Raw genomic sequence first — 23,625 nt, forward strand, 5'->3', positions numbered from 1 at the left:
CTGTGGAAGTCAGTCCTCTCTTCCGTGTAAGGTTCAGGGATTAACCACAGGTCACTAGGCTTGACATTAAGCCCCCTTACCTCCTGAGCCATCTCCCTGGTCCAAAACAGAGAAACAGCCTCTTTTATATGAAGATAAAGTCATATTTCCCAAATAGAGTATTTAGATGCAACTGACCATAAGAGATGAGTACATTTAAAATAACATTTATGGACCCACCATTATTATTCTATTATGATGAACTTTATATTTTCTAAATCTGTATAAACACTTCTAAATAAATCTGACCACTCTTTTTGCTTATTTAATAAATTTAACAAGTATTTTTAAGCCAACTAATAAAAAAAATCCAGAAACAGCATTCAAAATACTAAATGACAAAATTATGTTAAAGAGTTGGTATGGGTGCTGGGAGAGGGCAGAAGAAATGTCTGTGGTTGGGAACACTTGCTGCTCCTCCAGGGGATCCAAGTTCAAATCCCAGTGCCCCCATGGAAGCTCACAACTGTCTATTGTTGACATTTCAGGGGTCCATAACAACATTATATATATATATATATATATATATATATATATATATACATATATATATATATGCAGGCAAAATATCCAAACACATAAAAAAACTTTTTTAAAAAAAGAAGCAATATCAGTACTTCAGTTCTACATAGAAAACTATTACTACAATTAAATTTTTGAAAACTGATCATTTTCTTATAAAGTGAATATTTAAGAAATAATTATTACAGTTGTAAGTCATCTGTATTCCAAATGTATTCCAAAGTAGTTTTATTTGGGATATTTCAATATAACATAGTGGTTGTCTTGATTAAAAAACAAAGTTCAAATTTAATATATAAAAGACATCCAAAGGCAAGGGAACAAATCAGATAAAAAGAGCACAAGTATACTTATTTCAGTGAAAAAAAGAGTACTTATGAAAAATGAATTCTATATAACTTAGTATAAATTTGCTGAATATTGATGCTAAGTTTTGCAACAGTGCCAGAATTACATAAACAAAATGAACTATCAGAGGGCCTGAGACTTATATAGTCTAGCTAGGAAAAGAATAGTATAAATTACACATTATGCGTAACAAGGTACCAAAACAAAGGCAGAAAAATTAAAAGCGTCAGCAAAGTTTTCATAATGAGAGCCTTAAATCCATATCTAAAATGAGTTTACTGGGTGAACAAATGTAGAGAAGTGAAGGAAATTTAAACTGCACATATTTGGGAATTAGTGAGTTACATGGGCTGCCTGGGAGTGTCCTACATAGGAACTGTGGTGGATACGGTTTCATGTGCTGAGTTTGGACATTATTCAATAGGCAAGGAAAGCTCATCAAGAGATTTTTAAATAAGGGCATGATGATCAAGACAGTGTTGTAAAAAAGAACGGTTTGTTGGCACATGGAAGACTAAGTAGGGGCCACGTAGGTGGTGATCGTAACTGTTGAAGTTGGCTGCAGTACACTAGCAGACACTGTTTCTCTTGCATTCTGTCTTTGCACCTGTTCTTCCCTGGCATTTTTCCATTACTATAGGCTCAGAGTAACCAGCACTAACCAATCAAAGAAATTTTCCTTTGTACTGGACTATGAAATCTTGAGGGTAAGGACTGAGACATCAATTTCTTGAGTCTTCAAATTCCTAGTTCTTAGAACATAAAATATTCTCAGTAAAAGTTGACTGGATGGGATGGGATGGATGGATGGATGGAAGGATGGATGAATGGACGGATGGGTGGATGGATGGATGGATAGTATTTAAGAGATAGAACCATCCTAACTCAGTTGTACAAGTCATGTGTCAAAGCAAAAGGAATCAAATGTTATTCAGTGACATCTAATTTGGTTAAGATAAAACATAATCCTTATTGACTGAGAGCAAGAATTAAGTTGGGAGGAATGTGGCATCTAATCAGAACTTAACCAGAAATAAGTAAGAGAATAAGAGTAAAGAGAAATGTTGAGTGGTCTGGCAATAACTGGCACAATTTACAAAATTATTCTGAAAGATGGATGCATGGCACAGGAACCAGGGTTGGATAACTATATCTAGAAGTTCTAAGGAATATCCTGCAAATGTACTTTACTCTCAATTGAAGACAATTAAAATAATTTCTTTCTTATTTATATGTATGTGTTTGTCTGTTGTGTATGTGGAGGTACCAGTAGAGGGTGTCAGATCTCTGAAGTTGGAGTTACAGAATGTTATGAGCCACCAGATGTGGATGCTCAGAACTGAACTCAGACCCTCTGGAAGAAGAAGCGAGCCCTCTAACTGCTAAGCCACTTCTCCAGCCCCACAATTAAATTTTTACCCAGTACTCCTTCCAAAGACTCTTCTGGAAAAGAATCCAAGAGATGGAGCCAGCCAGGTCTGACATGGATGGAAGAACCAGCTCAAGCTAAATACCTTAATATCGAGTGTGACAATGTGGGTTTCTGGTACATGTGTGGTCGAGAAGAGAGCCTCCGTATCTCAGCTGTAGCTCTGGGGGTCTCACACGGGATTGCAAGCTATGCTGTATAGATGATGAGTAACATGATTCCCCTGGAAAGACTTGAATGATTTCTTCTACAGTGAAAGCATATTCCTTGTTAGTGTTGCATTCATTGTACAAAGTTGGCAGTGTAGTAAAAACATTTACATGCAATTATATCACATAGCATGTAGCATGTAGCATGTAGCATGGCATTTTGATCTTACTCACCCACTATTTCCCCTATTCTCTACCTCTCCTATTATTGCTACTCAACCTCTTGAGAGTCTTCCTTCTACTTACATCCCTTATATACCTACATGATTTCTGTGTGTCTTGATATGTGCATATGTCTAAGTGTTTGTGTGTGGAATGCATATGCGTGAGTGCACATGTATGGAGGTCAGAGGTCAACCTCCAGGTGTAGGTCTCAGGAATTATTCACTTGTTTCTTAGTGTTGGTTTTGTTTTTTTTTTAAGACAGGGTTTCCTCACTGGTCTGGTTATTGCTATGTCCAATGGAATCTACCTGTCTCTACCTTCCTAGGGTTGTGATCACAAGCATCAGCCACCATGACTAGTTTTTTTATGTGGGTACAGATGATTGAACTTTGTTTCTAATGTTTTTACAGCAAGCACTTTACCAAGTGAGCCATATTTCATGTATATGTATACATATGTATATATATATATATATATACATATATGTGTGTACACATGCACACATACATGTAAAATGATGCTATCGAGTGGTGGTGTATTCATGCTTTTCTAGGATGAACAAGGACCTGAGTTTGATTCCCACGGCCACAAAAAGATATTCTTCAACTCCTAAGCCTATGAAACTAATTCCAAAGTCTCAGGAGGCCTAACATATACTGACTATAGTGATACGTCAGTATCAAAAATACATAAATAGAACTATTTACCTTGAATGCAGTATACTGATGCTTTTGAGTCCTTAACACCATTTAGCCCTTTGGTTAAAGCTAAATGCTTTTGAAGTGTGTGAGTTAAAATTCATAGGTTGAAGGCCTAACACCCAGAGTGAGTATATTTCAGAGATAGCAACTTCTCCAAAAAGTGATTAAACTGCAGCTGGAAAGGTTGGGGTTCTGACGTATTGCTTGGTATCTGCATAGCTATCACACAAGAGCTCTCTGTCCCTCCATTTCATAATCTACACTGATACTGAGGCAAAGGTATGTGAGAAAACAATGAGAAGCGGGCATTTATAAGGCATAAAGAGGATGCTAACAAGTAAGCCATCCTGTCAGTTCTTAACCTAGAACTTTTAGGGTCTGAAACCATGACAAAATTAGTTTCCATTATTTAAGTCACTCAGACCAGACCATGATACTTAGCTAAAGTAGTATACACAACCTAATACAGCATATAAGTAAAACAAGCTAGTGTGTGCACTTGCATCCATTGCCCCTAAATGCTAAGCTTTTTATAGTGGGATAAAAACCCCTAGTGTCCATTCAGGCTTTTTAAATGCATATAAAATAATGTTCTGTGCAGTCCTCAAATTGATCTGATAGCTCTGCTTTCACTTTGAACCAGTGAGTTTACTAAGAATGTAGCAAACAAGAACCTAAAAAGTATTAGCAAGTAGCAGATAGCAAAATTGTATCCAATCAGATGTCCACCGCATCCAGCAGAACAACTGGTTGTAGCCTAATTGAGACAGTAACATCATCAAGTCGGCTGACATCCAGTAGAAACCGGCTCAGGAAGTCATCTGGAGTTTCCAGGCAGAGCAGCGTGTTCCCCCAGGTAAGGCATAAGTAAAAGAACAAGAGTAGCAGCAGGTAACACCACCATATTCACCACTCAGCATTTATGAACATATTAGAGAAGTCGGAGAGGTTAGCTGAAGTTCCCAGTTGAGCTTCCTCTCCATGGATGAGCTTCTCATGCCTGGACTTCTGGCTTCCCATTCACACTCAGAGAATTTTCTATTGTGGAGCATATAGTAACCTGTGTTAACAACAGTTTGCCTCTATCTGTTCTCAAGCACATAACTCATAACCTTAGCCACTTGTTCCTTTCTCTTGGTTAAGAGTAAGCGGACCAGCATGCACCAGGACAGGGAGCTTGGGAGGATACAAGCAAGCCAGGGTCTTCTCAGTCCAGAGAACACTTTCAACAGCACATGGTAAGTTGCCAATATGTGGGTCATTACCAACAAGCAACAACACATTACGAAATGTTCAATTAAATATAATCAAATTCAGCAAAAGGGATTAGAGAAGATGTCATAAGCACAGGTTTGGCTTTGAATGTATGATAACAGGATGGCTGGATAGAGGTAGTTGAGAGAATGTGTTTAAAAGGACAGAAAGAGCTTGGAAAACTGAACAAATGTCCTCATATCTCATGGAGGACTTGGGATCTGAAGAATCATTAGTATGCGTGACTATTTGTGAGACTGACAAAGTAACAAGACCTGGAGCCCATTCAGGAGAAGTGCTTCGCAACTGATTATCTCCGTCCTGAGCTAGCTGTGGAGACTGGGTTAGTCCTACCAGGATGGAGCATCTCCGCCATGAATGGCAGGATTTTACCAAGTATCCTTAATCCAAAGGACAGACTCCTCTGAAACTAGAGTTTTATAGGAGGAAACCTCAACAAAAAGAAAGTGCTCTAGCAGTGTTAAGTAAGAGTATCCAGTGCTGGGTCTGTAAGAGTTTTAGGAATAGAAAAGGCAAAGTGATTATGAAGAAGTCAGGAGTAAATGGTTGGCAAAAGATGACAAATGGACCAGAATATTCTTTGGATTTATTTTGATGAGAAAGGATGAGGACAAGTATTGAGGAAAGAATCCAATGAAAATGTAACTTATTCATAATTTTAGGGTTATAATAATACCCACCCCAATGAGGAAAGGGAAGAAAGGAGACCAAAGACTATTGGTTTTCACAGGAAGAAATGGATAAGGTGGTACACTGAGTAAGCTTTGGATTGGATGGTTTAAATCATTTCCACACTTTCTTGGGCATATCAGAGAGTCCTTAGTTATCTGGTGCCTGACTCTAAATTAGTGATGTAAGGCAATAGAAGTATTGGGCTGGTGTAGAGTTTGATAAGAAAATTGATCAGAACTTGATCTCTGAACAGTTGGTTTGTTATTAATGATGTTTCCAGGCAAGTTGATTGCTACATCTAGTCATCAACTAATTGTGGGGACAAAAGTCTCTCCTGATACCAAAGAACCCAAAGATCACAAAACCCAGAAAAAATGCATAATTGCCATACCACGTGTTATCTATAAGTGTCTATGATGAAAAAATAGGAAAGAATCAGAAGATAATAGCAATCTGATCCAGGTCATGAACATCAGATTAAGCTATTAAGATTCAAGTATATGTATTATACATACTTTGTCTTCAAATAGCTTATATGTGTCTTTACACATCTATATTGATATAAACAGTATAGATAAAGTTACTAGGGTTTTCAACCCCCACCATTGTTTTTCCATTTTATGTTAGAGGCCACAGTACCACCGGGCCATTTTTAGATAGCTGTTACATTATTGGGTGAACTGTAGCCCAAGTATTACACTTTCAGAAATTTATGAAGTTTTCTAGGTCTAATTATATTACACTGGCTATGGTAATTTACCAATTCATGCTTTCCTCATGGGTTGAAACAATAAATCTGCCTCCAAAGCTGGAGTTATTATATTGAGGTATCAATTTTCTGACTTTCAGGTTCTGGCCTAGTAATTTAATTTTGAATGTATATTTAAAACAGACACGGTTTTAAATCACATTCCATTAATGGGCTCTGTTTTAAATAAGTTTCTTAATATAAGTAATACTACTTTGTGCTTGATTTGTTCAAAAGCTATTTAAAAGCCCTTGAACCTCAAATGTGTGACTGCTTCAATGTCACTACCATTTATGGCAATATATGTAAAGGGGCTGAAGTATTTAAACTTATTTTCTTTCCTTTTTTTTTTCTAATTCTCCAAAGAGACATAATTGTGCTTCTTTAACACAGACTGACAATTTTTTATACAAGATTATTTAACTTTGTTAAAAAGTTACATAAAGCAATCAAACATGAGCATTAATTAAAAGCATATGTGAGGTGCCATGCATTCTAGAAATAAATGCAAAGCAGTAATCCAGTAAATATAGGGCCAGGTTTTCTGGTCTGGTTGTGCACACACGAAATCAGAGAGCACAAGAGGCTATGATAGGTATGTGATTGTTCATGCCTAGGTGTGTCTGTCTATGATGTGACAGGCTGGCTTCCACCCTGCTCCAGCAGCCTAGAGAACTGGTCTCTTGCATACAGCAAGACACATGCCAGGATATTAACACTCTACATTTCCAAGAGCCTCTGTTCACACCAGCTCCAGAGTAAACACCATGAAAGAAGGAGACTTGAGCCATTAAAAAAGCACACAAGCAACAAGGCAAGAGAGTTCCAAATGTCATAAAAATGCCAAGTGTTTCAAAAACAACTGCCCATTTGTTCTGGAAGTGTCCGCAGAGCAGGAGGGTAAATAAGACCCAGTACCTGTTAGGTTTATAGGCAAATAACCATTCTCTGCAACGCGTGAGTGAGTGAAGAGTAATTCTATGCAAACCATGATAAGTAAACTTGAGAAGTATAAACTAAGTCTTCCCAGTAGGAGCAGGAAGTGAAAGAGAGGAAAAAGAGGAAATGGGATTTTCTGGGTGGCATATCACCAATGTGGGAATCCACTGGCCAGCAAAGACTGCAACAGGATTTTATAAAGGGACTGGCTTGAAGTAGAATCTCTGAGGCTGTGCAGTAAATCTGACTCTTGATAACAACTCTGCTCTCCAAAATCTAATTATTAATAGGTCATCTATACGATAGTATGGAAACATACATCATACTTTTTACATACTGAGCACAGACTATAAATTCATTGGGAGTTTTTAATGAAATTAAAAAAAAAATGAATCCAGTTCAGTTAGTCCTAACCAGCAGCCAAGAATTCAAACTAATGCAGCCTTGGATTTTAGGAACTTGTGTCTCAGAGAATAGCTAACTCCTAACTGGAAAAGATGTTTCAAAAACAGGTCATTTGGCTTTAACCAAGTTTAAAATATCTTTAAATTCTGAAAAAAAAATCTTTATAAATTTTTAAATTAGGGCAAAAACTTTTCAGGTTTAAAATTCTTCAATATCTTGTTACATTTGTTTATTTTGGGAGTGTGTGGATGTGTATGAATGGGTACACGTGCCATGGCACACATGTGGTAGTCAGATGATAACTTACAGGAATTTGTTCTCTGCTTCTGCCATGTGGCGTCTGCTGATCAAACTCAGGGTGACAGGCTTGGCAGCAAGCTCCTTTACCTGCTGAGCCATCTTGCCAGCCCTCACATTTTGTTTACTTTGAACCCCATGTGGTTTTCTGGGAGGTACTGAAAGGTGTAAAAAGAAAATACTTAAAGAATGATATAAAATGCCTCTGTGGTTTCATTAAATTAAAGGCATTGATTTAATTTTAACAGGAAATATTTTGATGAGGAAGGTGTCACAGAATTTGACATGAGTCACTTTTGTTTGAAAATCCTATGTACTTAAAAATTAGAAAAGAGTGTTCTTACAGCAGGACTAGGATTCACTGTGGTGAAACTGATTTGGCTTAAGTTTTTGGTTTTTTTGTTTGTTTGTTTGTTTTAAATTAACCGTTTCAGTGACTTCACATTATAGAGTAGAGTACGATATTGGCGGGTTTGTAGAGGTTTTGAAATCAGAAATAACTAGTGTCTATAAGAACTCTGAAGAGGAAGAACTGAAAGAGGAAAAGAAGAGAGAGGAGCAAAGAAATAGCCTAAGTGCTGTGTCGGATCAGACACAGCTAGATGCAACCATTCATGTTTGTCTTTAGGTGCGAGCTAGATTCTGGGAATCCATGCACACACACACACACACACACACACACACACACACACGAACATTGAAAGACAAAAGTAACTATATGATAAACCCACAGACAATGTCATAGTAAGTGAGGAAATTCTGAAAGTATTTCTGGGGGAAAAAAAAACAAGAATGTCCACTTGTATCATTTCAATTCAAGATAATAATAGAAGACATATCCAGAGAAATTAGGTAAGAAAAATAATTAAACTGTCCAGTCACAAAAGATGTCAATTGTATTATCAAAGTAGTCTTGATTTCAGAACATACAATCCTATACGTAGAAAAACCTAAAGACATCATGTACCAAAAAAGATAATTTTTAGAAACTCATATTAAAATAAAAATTTTAAACCAAAGAAGTCTTATTTAGGGGAAGACATTCTGCTTGGCAGTTTATTTATCAAGAAGACCCATTTGCTGCCTCAGCTTCCCCAGTCAATTTCTGCTGGGTGTTTGAAAGCCCCGGATTTAATGATATTATCTTTGCTGAGTTTCCCAATCAAGCTTCTCACCCAGTTGTTTCTGCTGAGTATTGTGAGCATTGATCTAATGATATTTTGCTATCTGCTATTTCTACAATCTACTCCTTGCTATTTACTTTTTTACTTTTGCTTACTATATACTTGATCAACTGGTTCAAACTGAGAAATATGGATATTGAAGATTTGCCTGTGGAATATATAAAATAAGAACACTTGATAGAATGTGACTGGTCCATATGAAAGGACAAAACCCTGTGATTTATAACAATGGATCAAACTGGAGAGTATTATGTTAAGGGAACAGAAAAGCAAATGTGTTCCCAATCACTCATGGAAGCTTAAAAAAACTTCATAGATACTGAGAATAGACAAAAATTCACTAGAGTGAGCAGTTGGAGGGTATACAGTGGATATTAGATAGAGCTAGATGGAATAAGTTCTAACCCCTCATAATACCATGGATAACTGTGTCTAAAACTATCATTTATATGTTTAAAAATCACCAGAGAGGAACTATTTGAAAGTTCTCAGTACATAAAAATGAGAATATCAGAGGATTTAATCATTACACATTGTATGTGTGTATTGAACTACAAAACTGAATACTATAAAAGTACAAATGCATTAAAAATAAAATTTAAAAATAACCTATTCTAGTGTACACAAGCATGACTAAATAAATGAAAAAAATTAAAAGAAAAAAATCATCTAAATGAAGGGAAAAGGTTAAAAAATTTAAAGAAAAATGATAATTAGCAAAGACAAAGTTTACACATTGGAAACAATCTTTCCGATCTGCAGTCATTTCTATGCCACGTTCTGCCTATCACAGGAGAGGGGAGTAATTAAAAAAGAGGGGGGTAGAACAAAGGAAGGAGGAAGGGAGGGAGTGTAGAAATGACTGGGGAAAGGAAAGGAAGGGAAAGAAAATAAAGTTAAAGTCTTAAAGTCAAATTGAAGATGACAAGGTTTTGGCTCCTTGGTTAAGCCTTGATGAGGTTATTCAATGAAAAATAATTTATGTCAATCCTGAAAATATAGATTCATGTTTTTTCACCTAACTCCAATGTTATTTCCAACTGGCAGTTAACAGGAACTAACTGGAATGAGTTGGCCGTTCTTGTTCTGTACTTTATAACGCAGATGTTATGTCACGAACATTCATGTCACAGCAGTAACTTTTCTTACAGAAGTGACGAGGGCACCTCCTTGGTCACCACGTACTTTTCAAGTCACTCCAGGAGAGGTGCCTGGCAGTTCGCATGCACTTTCCGCATTAAATTCTTTCTAATCCTGCTACTAAAAACTTCAGAGGAAACACCTGGATGCTAATATGGCCATAGCTTAAATTTTCCCCAAGTGGTCACATGATCTTTGACTACTTCATTACCTATTACGTTAGCTCTGAAGTTTGCCTGAAGTATGAAATATGCCCTAAGAAATATGTAGTAAGTTTGGAGTCAGTGAGTATCTAACACAAATGGTATTTGTGTGAGATGGTGGAATTGGAAGCCACAGAGTGACAGTAAGAGATGGTGTGCAATCTCTCATGAGGATTTCATGATTAATAGGTTGTAAAAATTCAGTAGAATGGCCAAAGGAAAGACAACACATAAACTCGAGATGTAGATGTACAGAAATGACGGCTTACATAGCAGAAATATTGTTTGCTTGTCCTCTAGTTGTTGAGGTCACTCTCTAGTTCTTACAGCCTCAGTTCCTCAGAAAGTGTCCTGTGCTCTCAACAGCCTCTCAAGATCTAAATAATGATTCTCCAGTCACATCCTCCTTAGCTTTTATGGAACTACATTTTAGTTCCATGTAGAATATAAAGCTATGAATTTTATCCACTTATTTTCTTTGTACTTATGCTGCATTTAAAAGTACTCTCTCGAGTCAGAAACTATGCCTACCCATAGGGAGATGTGCCTATCCAAGTCTAAGGAAATGCCTGCTTATACATTTTGAAAAAAATTAATAAATCAGTTTATAATGACCAAAGTTCAGATCATCTTTCCTTCATTATTCTAAGTACATTTCTCCAAAAGGATACAGTATCTATACTCTTGTAACTTCTACTTGAACATATAACTATGCGTATATTAAGTTGCAAAGATAAGTGTCTGTAACTAAATGCATATCTCCTGTGTATATAAGACAATACATTCACTTGGCTGTGTATCAAGTAACAAGTGTCATGAGGTTGGCATAACACATAGCTATTAAAGCATTATTTATACTATAACAGAAAATCAAATTCAAGATTCATTATCCTTATAGGCCACTTCTCTCCCAATTCTGACACTTGGAGTCACCCAGTGATGTCATAATTGTTTGCTATGTCATATTGGTTGTCAACAGGGGTTGCCACCATCAAGAACAAGATGCATTGTAAAGACTCCTTTTAACTGAAATCTCCTTTGTATTAAGATGTGTATCATGAGCTCAAATTAATTTGAAAAGCGAGAAGATGACTGCACTAATATCTGGTGGTTGTGGACTCTTTGGACCACAGTGGCCATTTGATGATGTCCCAAAGGCAGTCACAAGGTAAGAAAGAACTATACAAAGATTACTGAAGTAAATCAAGATGGAAATTTTTAAATAGATTATTTGGACTATTTTTATTTTGTTTTTTATTTTATTTATTCACTTTACATCCTCCATCCCTCCCCTCATCTCCCATCCCCTTCTCCTCTGAGTAGGTGGGGGCCCCCATGGATATACCCCCACACTGGCACATCAAGTCTATGCACAGCTAGGCACATCCTTTTCTAGTAAGGCCTGATAAGACCACTGAGCTAGAAGAACATATCCCATAGACAGGCAACAGCTTTTGGGACAGCCCTTACTCCAGTTATTGAGACCCTCATAGAGACCAAGCTGCACCTCTGATACTAATGTAGAGGGGGGTAGGTCTAGCCTGTGTATACTCTTTGGTTGGTGGTTCAGTCTCTGAGAGTTCCCGGAGTCCAGGTAGTTGACTCTGTCAGTCTTACTGTGGAGTACCTATGTCCTTTGGGGTCCTCAATCCTTCCACAACTCTTCCAATAAGAATCCCCAAGCTCCATCCATTGTTTGGCTATGGGTCTCTGCATCTGTCTGAGTCAGCTGCTTGGTAAACCCTCTCAAAGCTGCCATGCTGGACTCCTGATTGCAAATATAACAGTATCATTAATAGTGTCAGAAGAGGCTCTATGTTTCTTGTATACAGGCTAAATTTTGGGTCAAAAGTTTTGTGGGTAGGTTGGAGTCCCTACTGCTCCATGAGGTTCCTGTCTGGCTACAGGAGGTACTCTCTTCAGGTTCCATATATCCAGTGCTGTGAGTTACAACTAAGGCAACCTTCAGTGATTCTTGGGTGCCTCCCCTATCCCAGGTCTCAGGCACATCCTCTAGACACCCCCCCCCACTTTTCTACCCCCACCAGTTGCACATTTCCATTCATTCTCATAGCCATCTGGCCATCTCTCCTTGCTCTCCCTACACCTGATCCTGAACTCCCCCAATTCCCTTCCCCATCCCTTCTCCCATCTTCTTCCCTCCCTCCATCTGCCTCCTAAGTGAGAATCAAGCATCCTAACTTGGGCCTTCCTTCTTGTTTAGCTTCTTTGGGTCTATGGAGTGTAGCATGGGCATCCTGTATTTTATGGTTAATATCCACTTATAAGTGAGTACATGCCATACATGTCTTTTGGGTTCCATTCATTTAGCTGCAAACTTCATGATACCTTTGTTTTTAATAACTGAATGATATTCCATTGTGTAGATGAACCACATTTCTTTATTCATTCTTCAGTTGAGCAACATCTAGGTTGTTTCCAGTTTCTGACTATTATGAATAAAACTGCTAGGAACATAGTTGAGCAAGTGTCTGTGTGGGATGGTGGCACATCTTTCAGGTATATGCCCAGGAGTGGTATAGCTGGGTCTTGAGGTAGAACTATTCCCTATTATGGGAGAAACCACCAAATTGATTTCCAACATGGTTGTATAAGTTTGCACTCCTACCAGCAATGGAGGAGTGTTTCCCTTGCTCCACATCTTCGCCAGCATGGGCTACCACTCGAGACTTTATCATAGCCACTCTGACTCAGAGGTGTTCTGATTTGCATTTCCCTGATGACTAAGGACTTTAAACATTTCTTTAGGTGCTTCTCAGCCATTTGAGACTCCTCTGTTGAGAATTCTGTTTGGCTCTGTACCCCATTTTTAGTTGGGTTATGTGGTTCGTTGGTGTCTAACTTCTCGAGTTCTTTATAAATTCTGGATATTTGCCCCTTGTCAGATGTCGGTAAATGAAGATCCTTTCCCAATGCCATTTTGTCCTATTGATAGTGTTCTTTGCCTTACAGAAGCTTTTCAGTTTCATGAGGTCCCATTTATCAATTGTTGTTAGAGCCTGAGCCATTGGAGTTCTGTTCAGAAACTTGTCTCCTGTACCAATAAGTTCAAGGCTATTTCCCAGTTGATATTCTATTAGATTAAGTGTATCTTGGTTCATGTTGGGGTCTTTGATCCACTTGGACTTGAGTTTTGTGCAGGATGTAGATATGGATCTATTTGCCTTCTTCTACATGAAGGAATCCAGTAAGACCAGCACCATTTTTTGAAGATACTTTCTTTTTTTCCATGGAAAGGTTTTGTCAAAAATCAAGTTTCTGTGGGTGTATGGGTTTATTTCAGGGTCTTTGATTCAATTCCATTGATCAAACTGACTGTTTCTACACCCATACCGTGCTGTTTTTATTACTATCGCTCTGTAGTATAATCTGAGGTCGGGGTGGTAAGGGTGCTTCCTTTTATTGTTCGGGATTGTTTTAGTTATCCTAGGTTTTTATTGTTGTTGTTGTTTTTCCATATGAAGTAGAGAACTGATCTGTCAAGGTCTGTAAAGAATTGTGTTGGAAATTGCATAGAATCTGCTTTTGGTAAGATGGCCATTTTCACTCTGTTAATCTTACTGATCTGTGAACATGGGAAATCTTTCCATCTTCTGATAGCTTCCTTTATTTCTTTCTTCAGCGACTTGAAGCTCTTGGCATACAGGTCTTTCAGTTGCCTGGTTAGAGTTATACCAAGATACTTTATATTATTCATGGCTATTGTAAAGGGTCTTGTTTCCCTAATTTCTCTCTCAGCCCATTTATCATGTGTATAAAGGAGAGCTGCTGATTTTTTTTTTTTTTTTTTTTTTTTTTTTTTTTTTTTTTTTTTAGTTAATTTTATATCCAGCCACCTTGCTGGACAGTTATCAGCTGTAGGAGTTCTCTGGTAGAATTTTGGGGGTCGTTTGTGTAAACTAACATATCATCTAAAAAATGATGATACTTTGACTTCTTTCTTACTGATTTGTTTTGCTTTGATGTCCTCTAGTTGTCTTATTCCTCAGGCTAGAACTTCAAGTACTATATTAAATAGATAGGGAAACAGTGGGAAGCCTTATATTATTCCTGATTTTAGTGGAATTACTTTAAGCTCTCTCCATTTAGTTTTATATTAGCTATTGGCTTGCTGAAAATTTCTTTTATTATGTTTAGGTATGTGCCTTGTATCCCTTATCTCCCCAAAACTTTTAACATGAAGTGATGTTAGATTTTGTCAAAGGCTTTTTCAGCTCTAATGAGAAGATCATGTGGGTTTTTTTCTTTCGGTTTGTTTATATGGTGGATTACATTGATGGATTTTAATATATTGAACCATCCCTGCATTCTTGGGATGAAGCCTACTTGATCTTGATGGATGATGTCTTTGATGTGCTCCTGGATTTGGTTTGTGAATATCTTGAGTATTATTTTATCAATGTTCAAAAGGAAAATTGGTCTGAAATTCTCTTTCTTGGTTGAGTCTTTGTGTGGTTTAGGTATCAAGGTGACTGTGGCTTCATTGCATGAGTTTAGCATTGTTCCTTCTCTTTCTATTTTGTGGAATAGTTTGAGGAGTATTGGTATTAGCTCTTCTATGAAAGTCTGGTAGAACTCTATACTAAAACCATCTGGCCCTGGGCTTTTTTGTGGGGTTTGGAGACTTTTATTGACTGCTTCTATTTCCTTGGGGGTTATAGGGATGCACAAATAGTTTACCTGATCTCAATTTAACTTTGGTAAGTGATATCTGTTTGAAAAAAATCATCCATTTTTTAAGATTTTTCCAATTTTGTGGAATACAGGCTCTTGAAGTAAGACCTAATGATTCTTTGAATTTCCTCAGTATCAATATGTCTCCCTTTTCATTTCTGATTTTGTTTATTTGGATACTATCTTTCCAAATATTCATTAGTTTGAGTAAGGGTATGTCTATCTTGTTGATTTTCTCAAAAAACAAAACAAAACAAAACAAAATGAAAACAAAAACAAAAACAAAAAAAAAGAAACCCCAGCTCTTGGTTTTGTTAATTCTTTGTATTGTTTTCTTTATTTCTAACTGATTGATTTCAGTCATGACTTTGATAATTTCCTGCCTTCTACTCCACTTCGGTGTGCTTGCTTCTTTTTTTCCCTAGAGGTTTCAGGTGTACTTTTAAATTGCTGGTATTGGAACTTTCCAATTTATTTATGGAGGTACTTAGTGCTATGAAGGAAGTTTTCTCTTAACACTGCTTTCATTGTATTCCATGAATTCAGGTCTGTTGTGCCTTCATTTTCATTGAATTCTAGAAAGTCTTTGATTTTTCTCTTAATTCTCCCCTGACCCAGAGGTCATTGTGTAGGGAGTTATTAAACTTCCATGTGTGTGTAGACTTTCTGGTGTTTCTGTTGATGTTGATGTCCAGCTTTAATCAGTGGTGGTCTGAAAAGATACAAGGCATCATTTCAATTTTTGTGTATCTGTTGAGGCTTGCTTTGTAACCAACTATACTGTTAATTTTCAGGAAGGCTCCATTAGTGCTGAGAAGGTATATTCTTTTATGTTTGGGTGAAATTTTCTATAGATGTCTGTTAGGTCCATTTGATTCATGTCTGTTAGTTTCATTACTTCTGTTTAGTTTTTGTCTGGATAGCCTATCAGTTGGTGAGAGTTGGTTGCTGAAGTACCCCACTATTAATGTGTGGGTTTCAGTGTGCCATTTAAGTTTTAGAAATGTTTCTTTTACAAATGTGTGTGCCCTTTTGTTTGGGACATAGATGTTGAGAATTGAAATATCATCTTGGTAGATTTTTTTCCTTTGATGAGTATGAAGTGTCCTTCCCTGTCTCTTTTGATTAATTTTGGTTGAAAAATTTATTTCATTAGATATTAGATGTATTTTATTAGATATTAGCTGTGACTATTCCAGCTTGCTTCTTGAGTCCATTTGCTTAGAAATTTTTTTCCAGTCCTTCACTCTGAGGTAATGTTTGTCCTTATTGGTGAGGTGTGTTTCTTGTATCCAGCAGAATGTTGAATGCTGTTTTCATATCCACTCTGTTAGCCTGTGTATTTTCATTGGGAAACTGAGTCCATTGATTTTGAGAGATATTATGACCAGTGATTGTTAATTCCTATTATTTTGATGTTGATAATGTTTGTGTGTGTGTGTACTTCTCTTGTTTTTGCTGGTACAGAATTATTTATTTCCTGGGTTTTTTTATTTCTTTCTTTCTTTTTCTTTTTCTTTTTTTTTTAGATGTAGTTATCCTCCTTAGGTTGAAGTTTTCCTTCTATCTAATATTTTCTGTAGGGCTGGATTTGCCCTAGATATTGTTTAAATTTGGATTTATCTTTAAATATTTTGTTTTATCCATCTATGGTGATTGAGAGTTCTGCTGGATATAGTAGTCTGGGCTGGCATCTGTGCTTTTACAGAGGTTGCAAGATATTTGTTCAGGTCCTTCTAGCTTTTAGAGTCACTGCTGAGAAGTTGGGTATAATTCTGATATGTCTGTCTGTATATGTTACTTGGTCTTTGCTCCCTGGCCACTTTTAATATTCTTTCTTTGTTCTGTAAATTTTGGGGTCTGATTATCACTTGGTGGGATGATATTATTTTTTTGTCGAACCTAATTGATGTTCTATAAGCTTCTTATATGTTTATAGGCATCTCTTTCTTTAGGTTGGGAAAGTTTTCTTCTATGATTTTGTTGAAAATATTTTCTGGTCTTTAGAAGTGGGACTCTTCATCTTCTTCTGTTCCTATTATTCTTAGGTTAGGTCTCTTCATGGTGTCCCAGATTTCCTGGATGCTTTGTACCTGGAATTTTTTAGATTTAACATTTTCGTTGACTGGTGTATCAATTTCTTTTATTGTATCTTCTATAGCTGAGAGTCTGTCTTCGACCTCTTGTGTTCTGTTGGTGATGCTTGCCATTTTTCCTGTTCTCTTCCCTAGATTTTCCATCTCCAGAATTCCCTCCGTTTGTGTTCTTTTTGCTTCTATTTCCATTTTCAGGTCTTGAACACTTTTACTATTTCCTTCATATATTTAATTGTATTGTCCTGTGTTTCTTTAAGGGATTGATTAATTTCCTCTTTAAAGGCCTCTATCATCTTTATAAGATCTGATTTAAGGTCAGTTTCTTGTGCTTTGGTTGTGTTAGGACATCCAGAGTTTGCTGTAGTAGGGTTGCTTGCTCTGGAAGTGTCATATTGCCCTGGCTTTTGTTGATTTGTGTTCACTTGAGGGTTTTTAGCCATCTGTATGACTTTGGTCCCTGAATGTTCCTGGTGTGGCAGGCCTTTGATGGATATCTCTTTCTTTAACTTGCCTGGGATTTCCATCTTGGGTTAACTCAGGATATGTTTGCTTGTCCCTATTCTGTCTATTATTTTATTCTAAAAGTTACATAAAATGCTTATAGGTCCTTATATGTTGTTCCTATAGTTTCTTTTTTATTGATTATTTTATTTCTTTACATTTCAAATGTTATCCCCTTTCCAAGTTTCCCCTCTGCAAATCCCCTATCCCCTCTTACCTCCCACTGCCTCTATGAGGGTGCTCACCCACGCACCCACCCATTCTGGCCTCACCACCCCAGCATCCCCTTATGCTGGGGCATCAAGCTTTCATAGAACCAAGGGCCTCCCATCCCATTGATGGTAGCAATCCTATGCTACATATGTAGCTGGAGCCATGGATCCCTCCATGTATACACTTTGTTGGTGGTTTAGTCCCTGGGAGCTTTGTAGAGTCCAGTTAGAAAATGTATTATAGAGGGTTATGGTAAGCCAAAAAGATGCTCACATTATTACATCCTCAGAAGCTTTTAAATGTGTTACCTTATGAGGCAAAAATATATTTGATTAAAATTAAAGACCTACCTTGACATGGAAAGGTTGTCCTAAAGTTTCCAGATAGTCCATATATTTTTAAATGTATAAAATATTGCCTGGCTATGGGGAGACAAATACGATGAAACATGGATCAACAAGAGAGCAAGATGAGAAAGGTCTGAGGTAAAATTGCCAGCTGTGGAGACAGAAGAGGCCACAATAGAGGAGTATAAATGGGCTCTTGAAGACAGGAAAGGAGATGAGGGCAGACATGAGAAGCATTCAGAAAGAGATAAATCCTTGGATCACATCCTGGCTTTAGCCTAGTAGGATTCATTTGATACATATGACCTACAGAACAGTAGCTAATCAATGTGTGTTTCAAACTACAAAGTTCAGAGTACTTTACTCCTAAACAGTTTGGATATAAACTAGTATCAATGCACAGCATATTTTTATCATTGGCTACATTTCCATAACTAAGAACGTTGAATCATCATGTGTTAATACTGCTTTTTATTTGTAAGACATGTTTTTGCTTATTTTAAGTTGTATAATTGAGTTCTTTTAAAATTTGTAATGCAGGTAATTGATCGCATTTATTTACAAAATATCCTTTCCGTCATAGTCTTGCCTTTTCGTTTTTAATGTATTTTTCAAAAGAGAGTCAAATTTATATTTTCTTTTGCAGTGGTTCATTAAGTAATAACAAGACCTTCCAAAATGCTATATTGGAAACCATATGGGAAGCAATAATGGGGGACACTGCCCTCAAGGGTATCATAGGAAAAGAATTCAGCATGTTATCCACACCCAAAAACAGATTCAGAACACATCTGGTTAGATGACATTTTGGAAATATATAAAATTCTGAGAACAGAACACAAATCTGTATTCCCCTGAATTTTTAATATAGGATGGCACTAAAGGAATGCATGGAATTTTGGAAGAATGATAGTACCCTCATAGAACCAAAGACCAAGAAGAATTCATATTATTGCAAGTAAATTATCTGAAAATTTAAAAGAAATCTTGTATGTAATTTTCAGTAGTCTTTTGGTCTTCACATCCTTGTTGTATAGACATTTCTGGCTAATTAACTTGTTTACATTGTCTAAAGTACTTCAGATCCAGTTTTTAAGTTGCTTTTTTACAGTCCATCACACATCTGATCATTCTTGAATAGTCTTCATGGTAGGATTTTCTCTAAGACACAAAATTAAGAGCAGAATAGCTGAGATTTAAAGCCGCTACTCAACTTAAAATAATCAGAAGTGTTAGTCTCACATAATTATTCTACTGCACAATTAGCTGGGAATGTGAACCAAAATTTCTCTAGGACTTCTCATTCTCACATACAGTGACAGTTACTTTTGCTCCTTGGCTACTGGTAAAGTGGAAAACCTTTACCTCATTCTTTTCTTCTTCCTTCTTTCCTTCCTTCCTTCTTCCTTCCCTCCTTCCCTCCCTTCTCCCCTTCCTTCATTTTTTTATTTCTTTACTTTTTATTTATATTTCTTCCTTTGCCAATTTTTAAGTAAGTTTTATTTTCTTCTTTAAATAGCAGAGGATCGTATCATAGCCTGAATAGTAACCCTTTATTAGTTTCTATTTGATGCAAATGGCTTATGCCATTTTAACTCATCTTTTCTCTTTCTTTGATGTCTTTGTTGATAAGCAGAAGCTAATTTTTTTAATGTTCCTAGCATTTAATTTTTATTTTTAACTGAGTCACCATTCTATATAATTAAATTGTTTCCTGCACTGGATTTGCACTGAGAATTTCTTTAAGGTAAAGCTATAACACTGCCTGCTATCAGTTCATGAAAAGAACAACAGAGATGCACAGGCAGGCTTCATACTTTATTCAACCTGACAGCAATGGTTTGTTGTTGTGATAAAATACAGACCAAAAGCAACCTGGAGAGAAAAGGGTTTATTTGGCTTGACAGTTGCAGTTCATCATTAAGGGAAACCTAGGCAGGAACTCAGGGCAGGAACATGGAACAAGAACTAAAGCAGAGACTATGGAGGAATACTGCTTATTGGTTTGCTTCCAAGCACATATTCAACTATCTAATTTCTTCTTCTCTCTCTCTCTCTCTCTCTCTCTCTCTTTCTCTCTCTCTCTCTCTCTCTCTCTCTCTTTCTCTCTCTTTCTATATATACATATGTATATGTATATAGATAGATAGATAGATAGATAGATAGATAGATAGATAGATAGATAGATAGATGTGTGTGTGTGTGTGTGTGTGCTTGTGCTTGTATATGTGTTGTGTTGTGTTTAGAGTTAGGTTCCTTTAAAGACAGGTTCCACTTTTTATCCTTGGCTGGCCTGGAACTAGCTATGTAGACTAGGCTGGCCTCAAATGCATAACGATCCTCCAGCCTCTGAAAGAATCTTTATTATGTTCATTTGAATGTAAGCTATATTTTGATTCTTTACTTTTAGGTATAAAAAGGCTTTATATTAAAAAGTTATTTTTAGTTATTTTGGTGTGTGTGTGTGTGTGTGTGTGTGTGTGTGTGTGTGTGTGTGGAGGTGTCACTGGACACGTGTGTAAGTCGGAGGACAACTTGTAGATGTAGGTTTCTTTCCTCCCTTGGTATGGGTCCCAGAGATAGAACTCACATTATCAGAGGTGGAGGCAGGCTTCGTTGCCAGCCTTTACAGAAGCTTTAAAGCAGCGGTTCTCAACCTTCCTAACACTACAACCCTTTAATAAGTTCCTCACATTGTGGTGACCCCCAACCATAAAATGATTTTGGTTGCTACTTCATAATGACTGTACTTTTGTTACTGTTAGGAACTTGATGTAAACACTTGTGTTTTCCAATGACTTTAGGAGACCTCTGTGAAAGGGTCCTTCCACAGAGGGATCGTGACCCACAAGTTGAGAACCACTGCTTTAAAGTAGTGTGCCTTACCTTATTATTGTTAAAGATGTTGTGAGCAATAATTTGCACATTTTTGCCTTGGTTTGAAGAATCAATACTTGCAATAGAAAGTCCAGTTAGAAAGAGTTCCGTATGTGAAGTGCTTAGACTAATCATCAGAGTGTGAATGGAGAGGACAAGCTGAATATCATGACTACCTTAACAATAAGACAGAATTTTGGGACATTTCATTAAGAAGACTTTGATAAACATGGAAAACTTAGTTTGTTCAGAATTCCTTTCTTGATAGATTGAAAGAAGTTACAACTTTATCAGAAATAAATTTAATTGGTGTGAATTGGTAGGGGTATGCCCCTAAACATCTCTTTAATGTCTTGCTGCATGACATTTTACACATAAAGATCAATCACTATGAACTCATTTGAAGGAAGTGGCTAAACAGTGTAATACCAGAAGACAGTGAAGGACGGGTTAAAGGATTAGCCAACTCAAAGCAGAGCAGACAGCTTGCTCCTGCTTAAAGGTGACTCTTTTCTCTCTCCAAGTTGTCAACAATTACTTGCCTTAGAAGAAACAATTTCTCAAGAATCTTGAGTTAAAGTTAATCAGTAGACGATCTGGAAGTTCAGAAGTTGGCTTGTTATAAAGGAAGGGAGTCTTTTCTACTTTATGATTTTAAATGCCACTTTCAAAGTTGATCTATTCCACATCACAGACTATTTCCAACAGCTAGAATTCAGTGCAATCAACGCAGAACCTCTTACATATTCCAAAATAGAAGCTCCACCGTAGACGTTGTTGTCAAACCCCTAGCCTGATGACCATCATTAGTTACCTAAAAGGTTCACTGGTTACATTGCCTCCTTTCATGCTAGGGACTTTAAATTCCAGTTTTGCAGATTGCAGTGCTTGTTCCTTTCCCATCCTCCAGGGGGCAGTGACCAAGAATATATGCCTCTAAACCACAGGCTCCCAGACCAGCACCAAACCCTCCCCGCGCCGTTCCTGGGAACGTCAGATTTGTCGCAGGAGCCAGAGCCTCCAACTGAGCCTGCGCAGACCGGAGCTGTCGCGTGAGCGCATGCGCCTTGCGGAGAGTCCAGCCCTGACGGCTCTGGGCGGGTCTGGGCTGCTCCAGTGTTTTGGGGCCCAGGAGCTGTGGGAGGAGCTGGCGGGCTCACCGTGGTAACCGCTGCGCCGCTGCCCCCGCTCCGCCGCTGCCGCCCCGCCTTGCAGGCCTCGGGACTGTCACCTCCTCTGCTTTGGGGGTACATTGGCCGGGTCTCCGGAAGTAGCCCTCGCAGATTCTCAGACACTCCCATTCTCCCCACGCCGCCGCCGCCGCCGCCGCCGCCATGCAAGGCGAGGACGCCAGATACCTCAAAAGGTGACGACCGGGGCTTCGCCCTCAGCAGGTCCTTAGGTGTTTCCCCTCTGACCCTGGGATGTCCTGGGGCAAAGCTAGCTGCGAGAAGGGGTGGGACGCAGGGAAGGGAAGAAAGAGGAGAAAAGGATGGGGTGGAATGAAGGATGGGCCCTGCGAGGCGCGAGGTCCACTTTGGCTTGGAGACGTCCTGACAGCATCTGATGATGTCCTTGCTACATTAATAACCTCATTAAGAGGCAGGTTAGGCGAGATAAATCCCATATTTCGTGTTTTTTTTTTTCTACCCCACTCTTCCTGGATTTCTCAATAGATAAATCCCATGGAAGCTTGGAAATGAATTCTGTCGCATCATCGATTTGTGTTCAGTTTGAGATTCATATAATCATGGCGGGAGGGGGGTGGTGGTGTGTGGAATAAAGACGGACGTGGTGGTTTTTGCTTCATGCAAGACTGGATTGAGATGTTCAGTCAGCTGTTCTTGGTCCATTTTACTCACTTGATGGTCACATTCACTGCATAATTTCTGTAGAAAGTTCATTATTATTAAGACCTTGGCATGCAAAAGCCTGCTTTTTTGTTTTGTTTTGCTTTACATATGTATGATATCAGCTATACCAAAGAAAAAGGAAATTTTTTTGAGATTCCTTAACAAATGTTAAAAAATAAGACCAACCTTGGTTAGAAAAATATACTTCTCACTGGACCAAGTGTGAGCAAAAGTGAACAAATTAAAGATAATGCTAATTTGAAGTCTCTGTTTTTAGTTAAAGCTCTGTTGCTAATCCACTGCAAAAGCATATAGATATGGGGTTTTTTGGACATAATTACTTCATTTGAAAATGAGAGACATTACTTTCTGAAGGACATAAGGACAAAATATGAAAATACTTTTGAGAGAAAAAAACATCCATGTTAGGTGATGACATTATTTTAAGTCCTAATAAAATCTGTTGAGTATATTTTCCCTTACTTGATAGGGTTCTAGCCGTCACAGAAATATATTACAAGTGTTAGTGGACTCTTAAACAGAGTCAAACAATTGTGAGATAAATCAGCTATACTGCTTGTACAAGACAGCGGAACACAGTGCTTACATCTTTAATGAGAAGGCAAATGAGAAGACTTTCAGTAGAGATTTGTAAAAGGAATATGTAATCAAAACAAATATATAGTCAGTACTCATTTCCAAAATCATTTTGTTAACAACATATACACATGTGCATTTTCCCACGCACCCATACAAAAACACTTTTT

General features: G+C 37.6%; 1 protein-coding gene across 5 annotated transcripts in view; it reads left to right on the plus strand.

Moving 5' to 3' along the window:
• Positions 1–11,255: 11,255 nt before the first annotated feature.
• Kifap3 (kinesin associated protein 3) overlaps positions 11,256–23,625 on the plus strand; it is a 130,467-nt gene continuing 118,097 nt past the window's right edge. For 3 of the 5 annotated variants that reach the window (XM_031387452.1, XM_031387481.1, XM_031387473.1), the window contains exon 1: positions 11,256–11,444. In XM_031387452.1, coding sequence (XP_031243312.1) covers positions 11,365–11,444 — 80 coding nt within the window. In that variant the 5' untranslated portion in view covers positions 11,256–11,364. Of the gene's footprint in view, positions 11,445–22,054; positions 22,372–23,625 lie in introns of those variants that run through there. The other 2 variants (XM_031387462.1, XM_031387487.1) reach the window with 2 other exon arrangements.

The sequence above is a fragment of the Mastomys coucha genome, unplaced genomic scaffold (assembly GCF_008632895.1).
Source record: "Mastomys coucha isolate ucsf_1 unplaced genomic scaffold, UCSF_Mcou_1 pScaffold1, whole genome shotgun sequence".
Lineage (NCBI taxonomy): Eukaryota > Metazoa > Chordata > Mammalia > Rodentia > Muridae > Mastomys > Mastomys coucha.